A 7,090-nucleotide genomic window follows, 5' to 3' on the forward strand; every position below is an offset into this window, starting at 1 on the left:
TTCTAAACAGCAGTTGCATTCAAATGTGACTGAACAGAGTTAAGACTTAAACAGCTTCTTCTTACATCCAAGGTACTTAACACACAAAACTAGTGCTCTTTGCACTATCAGAATAGAACTGTGACAGCAGGAGAAGAATAAATTAGCCTTCCAGAAACACAGATAACAACATTAGATGAGCTTCATAAAAGTAAGTGAAACATTTTCCCTCTGTGTTGACCACAGATTATAGCAAGATGAGGCTTTGACAACATTTATTTTCAACTAAATATTAAATCCCAACAATGTAATAGTTAACAGTTTTCACTGCTTATCGGGATAAGAGATTAAATATTCTTTTCCTAGCCATGAATCTTAAGGGAAAATAGACTCTATACATTGTATTAAAAATTAAGGCATCCTAATTAGACGTTTCATTTATCTACTCATTATTTCAAGAGGAAAAGGTGCATTTTATTGAAACCATGCTAGAGATACAAAAGTCTCAGGCCCAGTTCTGATACTAATACACTTTTCTCCACCATTGATATGACATGTGATTAAACCAAGGTTATAATTTTAAATCCACTTCTAATTTCCTAGCCAAAATTACATTTTTGCTCCACAATTTTCTCATGGCATTCTTTACCTCCTCATTTCTCAAGGTGTAAATTAATGGATTGAGCATGGGAGTTATAATAGTATAGAAAACAGCCACACTTTTGTCCTCTGAGAATGTGGTTGAAGGCCTCATGTAAAGGAAGATGCAGGGGCCAAAGAACAGAATCACAACTGTGATGTGAGAGCCACAGGTGGAAAGAGCCTTGAGACGGCCTTCAGAAGAATGAGTTCTGATTGTGAGTAGGATAACAATGTAAGAAACGGTCAGCACAAGAAAACAACTGAGAGAAATCATGCCACTGTTGGCAATGACAATAAGTCCAATAATGTAGGTATCAGCACAGGCTAATTTCAATAAAGGGTGAACATCACAAAAATAGTGGTCGATTTCATTAGGCCCACAGAAGGGTAGCTGTGTAGTAAGGAGCGTTTGTATCATTGAGTGTACAAACCCACCCAGCCATGACATAAACACCATCCAACTACACACCCTCTTGTTCATAATAGTGGTATAATGGAGAGGCTTGGAGATTGCAATGTATCGGTCATATGCCATCAGTGTGAGGAGAAAAATTTCAGTACAACCAAGAAAGTGAACCCCAAAAAGCTGTGCTATACAACCAACAAAAGAGATGGTTTTCTTCTTCACAAGGAAGTCCGCTATCAGTTTGGGAGCAGTGACAGAGGAGTAACAGATATCTATGAAGGAAAGGTAACTGAGAAAGAAATACAATGGAGAATTCAGGTGGCGACTGCTCTTGATTGTGACTATGATCAATAGATTCCCCAGCAGAATTGCCATGTAGAAGATCAAAAAGATTCCAAAGCAGACTTTCTCTAACTCTTGATCCTGAGTAAGTCCCAGCAAGATGAATTCAGATACATTATTTTGCTTCTCCATATTCTCAAAGCTAGATAATGCATTACAGCATATGATATAAAATTAGGAACACTGTCGATTAAAGGTTTAGGGTTTGGGGGGGTTACAAAAATGTATATACACCAAATGCAGATTGAAAAAAATCTTGAGCTGGATGTTCTCAACTCCTGATTCTTTCACATGCAAGGAATCTTTACCCTAAAATTTAATGAAGATAAACAGTTGTCAGAAAATTAATATGTATTCAGCAAATCAGGGAAATCACGTACTGAAGCACAGCAATATCATAGGACATTGGAGAAACGTTTCTTTAAAAAAACCTTTGCAACCTATACAAAATGACTTGTAAAGTCAAATCAAAAATATGTAAAGCCATATGTTTAAAAACACCAAATACATTTTTTCAATGTTTATTCAAACAATCATGGTATCATTCAGTCATACAAACAACCCTGTCAAAAATATTCTCATATCATAGATAATGAAGAGCAAATTTTTCAGTCCTGTTGTCTCTTGTTTTTCAGCCTCTGTTGCAGAGAATTGAGTTGTAATATACAGTACTGCTAAACAGGAAGGCTCTCGAATACTGGAATGTCATGTCTTGCTGCCCTTTTTGTTTTTTCCACCTGGACTAAGTCCGAATAATTAAGACTACAAGTTAGGCTCTTCAACTTAAATGAACTTATTCTACTACTATAAAATCAAACTCCAATTATTGTCTAATCAGTTAAACAGAGCTCAGATGGGAACACAAAGAGCATTTGTGTTATAGATGGTATCAGAGTATCGAAAACTATAAAAATGTTATATATAACCAGCGTGTTTTCAAAGCATCAAAAGTGGCTAACAGCATAATCTGAATGCAGCACATTAAAAAGGATACCAATAACCTCCATTATTACCTGATTGGTTGAGGAATCTCTAGTTTACAGGATCTTCCAGCTCTACCAAAGAAGCCCTCACCCTTATTCTCTCTCTCTCTTGAGCAAGCAGAAGAGTTTCCATGAAGCTCTTCAATAAATAGGTTTTTGAACGCTTTGCAATTCTGCATATCTACATCATTCCCAATTCTGTAAGCCACAGTATGCTTTCTTCAGCTCCCCACTGTATAAGAAAACCCCAATTGAAACCAAAAGCATATCCTCTTTCTCTCTCTCTCCACCGTAAAGAGCTGCTTTTACAGGTTATTTCCCTTGCCTTATTAAGAACTATGAAATGAAATGTTTAAATCGGTTCGGCCATTACATCACTGATCCAGTTAACAACCTCCCAGAAGTATTTCAATGTTTCCCAATAGAAAATAAATGGTAAATATGAACTTTTAAACATACAACTCATTCAAATTTATTTTGCAGTAGTTAATTAGCATCCATTTGAAGTGTAGTCTTATAGCAGTCTTCTTCAACCTCCAGATATATATGTAAGACCATAGTGTCCATCATTATCTGAAGAGTACCAAAATTGGGAAAGGCTTAATCTTTACTGAAAAATAATGACTTTTAGATATTAAAGCATGCTACTAACCTAAGAATTAAAAGCCAAGCACTATGTGGATGAGATAATTATCCAATTTTACATAGGCAAAATTGTGCCTAAACTATGGAGGCCAACATTTGTGGCAGTTACTTTTGTCCTCATATCAATATGTCTTTAAACATTGCTGCATGCGGTGGGACTGACCCCATAGAAAACTGGCTCTAACACATCTTCTGACCAAAATGTAAAAACCTGGTCTATACAGGTGTTAATGGAAATGTTCAAAAATATGTACATGGGAAGAAACACAGAAAGTAGTTAAATGAGATGGAGCAAGAAGGTGGAGGAATACTGGAATTTGATAGGAGTAATCCCAGGAATCAGCTGTCACATTATCTAAAACTCTTCTCCCACAATCTTTAATCTTGCAGAGTCACAAGACAATCCAATTTCAAAGATTCACCCATACCTGTAATCCAAATCCTTGCAAAAGAAAACAAATACAGGCCCTTGGCACTTCCACCCTGCTGAGAGAGATCCAGAGAAGTCAAGGGCTGAATGTACTCACTGTCATTCAAACTTTGTCTACTATCATGGCCAAAGATAAGCAGATCATCATACTTGCCTAGCTGAGGAATTCTGGGAGTTGAAGTCCACAAGTCATAAAAGGGCCAAGTTTGAAGACCCCTGTCTTAAAATATCTTGAGGGTAAATGCAAGATCACCGATGAGCTATTCATTAATATGGCCAATATTGTCAAGCCAAAGCCTTGTCTAGCAACAATTCAAACAAGTTTCCAAAACATTTTGGTAGCATGTCTGCTGTTAGTGTATCTGGATCATTCTATGTCTAGCTGATCCAGCAAACTAATGCCTATGACTGCCCACTGCCTCACACCCATCTACTCCAGCTTCATGCTTCCACTCCTGTGATAACCAGGAATTAATTAATCCATTAAGTAGCCAACCCTCCTAAATCATACAACTCATCAATGATTCTGGATGGAATACAAAGTTCCAAACAACAGTGCAACATAAAACCCAATAAATAAATGTCAAAAAGGAGGGAAATATATGTTACACCTTGTGCTTACCCAATAGTGGGTACACATCCCATCTTAGCTCAAAGTTCTTGTGAAGAAAAGCAGTGTTGAGCAGCTCAGGCACAGATGTTGCTGCATAGCAGGGAGGTCAGTAGAATAGCACAAAACCTCAAATTACTCTCCAAAGCCTAATATCAGTCCCAGGATCTCAAATCCAGTTATCTGCAGCATAAGTTGTGAAATAGTATAGACATAGCTTTGCTCATCTATTGCTATAGATGCTCGGTGGATAGTGGAGTCCCCTGGGAATTGGAAGTCATTCCTAAAAGTCCTCTCTTTGAAAGAGAGCATGAGATTTGGAAGATTGATGTCACCCTTGTGAGGAACACCAGGCAGAAAACACAATGAGATGAGCTAATTCTACTTTATTGAAAAGCTACATTAACAAGATCTAGTAAGTCTGAAAGTACTTCTCTACCCTCATCCCCTTTACAGCCCAAAAGCTGGGGCAGGTCTCTTCTGACCCTCTGGTCCAACCACATTCTTGCTGCAGACTCAGCTGCCTTTTCTTTGACCATTCCCTCGGTTGTGTCTCTTTGCTCTGTCTTCCACTGCAATTATACTGTACATCTGATTTTGCATCTCCAAACTACAACACCCTATCCAATTTGGCTACATTGTGGAAAATGCTCCTTTCAGCAATTAATTGTGCCTCAAGCATATAGGTAGTTCTAGTTTAACTACCAGTTGCTAAACAACAATTCAGAATTATGACAGATCCTTCAAAAGTTACTTAAGGCCTGTCCTCAAAGTTACGACTGCCTCTTTCCCCCATTGATCACATGAACACATTTCAGGCACTTGGCAACTGGTTCACATTTACAACCAATTGCAGCATCCACAGTCATGTGGCCACCAGGTTGCTAGTTTGGTTGTTGAGTTCTGACATATTTTGCCCATTAAGTGGACAATTCACTTAACAACCCTTGTTACTTACTTTACATAAAACCAAGTCAGGTCACATGGTGATCCACTTAACAACCACAATGACTTACAACCCAAATTCCAAGCTAAATTGTGGTCAAGTGTATCCTGTCCCAAATCCAGCTGTATCTTATGCATAGTGCCTGACATGTTTCCTAGATATATTTGAGTCAGTCCTCTCAGAATACTTATGTTGTCCTTAACAATAAATGGGAATATCTATGGGAAAGGTAAAGAAATTGTGTGCAATTTCCCCCACCCCAGCATTTTTTTTACACTAATGTAGGGGAATCCCTGCAAGGATTTAGATTCATAGACCTGTTGCTATTATGGTAGGGAGAAGTTCAATAATTTATTGTGGGGTGGGGATGATTCAAAACTGCGATCTCTTTAGTTTATTTATTAATACACTACATGATATTTTTGCTGAGGTAGTGGCAACTGTCCAGTCCTCTGCATTTTTATGTTTGAATGTGGTTCTTAGCAGCATTCCTCTTGGTTGTCTTGCTGTGAGTTTCCTTATCAGTGTGTGATGGGGTTGTTGCTAGAACATTTTCTGACCTGGATTTGAGCTTCCAAAAGGTGATATACAATGTTGTATGGCCAAAATGAATTTGCAGTTTCACATACCTGGTAGAATTTGTGCATATGTCTAAATATAGTTAATGAACAGGAAATGAAAAAAAATCCCAATGGGAAATCTTGAATGCTTTGTCAAACTAAATTTGATTTTTATTAGTTACCAAGTTGCTCTATAATCAAATCACAACAAAGTATAACAAAGTAAAATGCAAATTGCCAATGGAATAACTATATTAAAAGCTGCATAATATATTGACAGAAGTAAAATAAAATCTTCACAAAAAGATAGACATCCTGTTTTAACTATTTCTACACACGCTCTGCTTACATATTTGTTCTTTCAGTAGAAAACATTTTTCCTCTCCATAATTTTTTAATGGCATTCTTCACCTCTGAATTTCTTAATGTGTAGATTAATGGGTTCAGCATTGGAGTGATGACCGTATAAAACAAAGCTACTGTCTTATCTTCTGAGAAGTTGCTGGAAGGGCGTATATAGGTAAAGGTACATGGTCCAAAAAATAAAATCACTACTGTGACATGCGAAGCACAAGTAGAAAGAGCCTTACGACGTCCTTCAGAAGAATGAGATCTCAAGGAGACCAAGATTACAATATATGACACCACTAAGATGAGGAAGCAGCTTAAAGCAATCATCCCACTGTTCGCAACCACAATGACGCCAACTATATAGGTATCTGTACAGGCCAGTTTCAGTAGAGGGTGGACATCACAAAAATAATGGTCAATTTCATTAGGTCCACAAAAAGGAAGTTGGGTGGTCAGAAGAGTTTGCACCATGGAGTGCAGAAACCCCCCGACCCAAGAAGCTGCTACCATCTGCCCACAGACTCGCCTAGTTATAATAGTAGTGTAGTGTAGTGGTTTGCAAATCGCAATGTACCGGTCATAGGCCATCACTGTAAGAATGAAGATCTCTGTGCAGCCAAAGAAATGGACTCCAAAGAGCTGAGCTATGCAGCCAATAAAAGAGATGGTTTTCCTTTCCAGAAGAAAATCTGCAATCATTTTGGGAGCTGTGACAGAGGAATAACAGATATCTACAAAGGATAAGTAACCAAGAAAGTAATACATGGGAGACATCAAGTGGGTGCTGAAGATTATAGTGACTACTATAAGAAGGTTGCCCAGTACAATGATTAAATAGAAGAACAGAAACAAGACAAAGCATATTTTCTGGGTTTCTTCATCTTGAGTAAGGCCAAAGAGAATAAATTCAGTCACATTGTTTATGTGGAGTGTCATGGATGGGAAGTCCATACCTAGATGACCTGCAACACAGCATAAATAACTATTGACTGACATATTTTATTAATATAGGTTTTTGATTATTTATCTCTGATCTTACATGCCTAAAAGAATTGTAATAAATGTCTGAAGATACAGAGTACATAGTAATCATTTCAGATGACAGACTTGGGATTATAGACTTGAATTCTTGGTTTAGAATATATGCATAAATCAATAAATGTTGTCATAACATTTTTACGGTGCATCGGGGAAAG

At 37.5% G+C, this 7,090-nt stretch overlaps 2 protein-coding genes across 2 annotated transcripts; both read right to left on the reverse strand.

Annotated features, from left to right (window-relative positions):
- Nucleotides 1-550: 550 nt before the first annotated feature.
- Nucleotides 551-1,501, reverse strand: LOC308672900 (olfactory receptor 4S2-like; the record flags this gene model as incomplete). Its single annotated transcript, XM_081336180.1, has 1 exon — nt 551-1,501. One exon carries the CDS (start codon nt 1,499-1,501, stop codon nt 551-553), a length of 951 nt encoding a protein of 316 aa, XP_081192306.1.
- Nucleotides 1,502-5,888: 4,387 nt separating this feature from the next.
- On the reverse strand, nt 5,889-6,845 carry LOC308660253 (olfactory receptor 4S2-like; the record flags this gene model as incomplete). The annotated part of the gene is made up of 1 exon (XM_081314510.1): nt 5,889-6,845. One exon carries the CDS (start codon nt 6,843-6,845, stop codon nt 5,889-5,891), a length of 957 nt encoding a protein of 318 aa, XP_081170636.1.
- Nucleotides 6,846-7,090: the final 245 nt, after the last annotated feature.

This window comes from Vipera berus (assembly GCF_964194415.1).
Source record: "Vipera berus genome assembly, chromosome: 1".
Classification (NCBI taxonomy): domain Eukaryota; kingdom Metazoa; phylum Chordata; class Lepidosauria; order Squamata; family Viperidae; genus Vipera; species Vipera berus.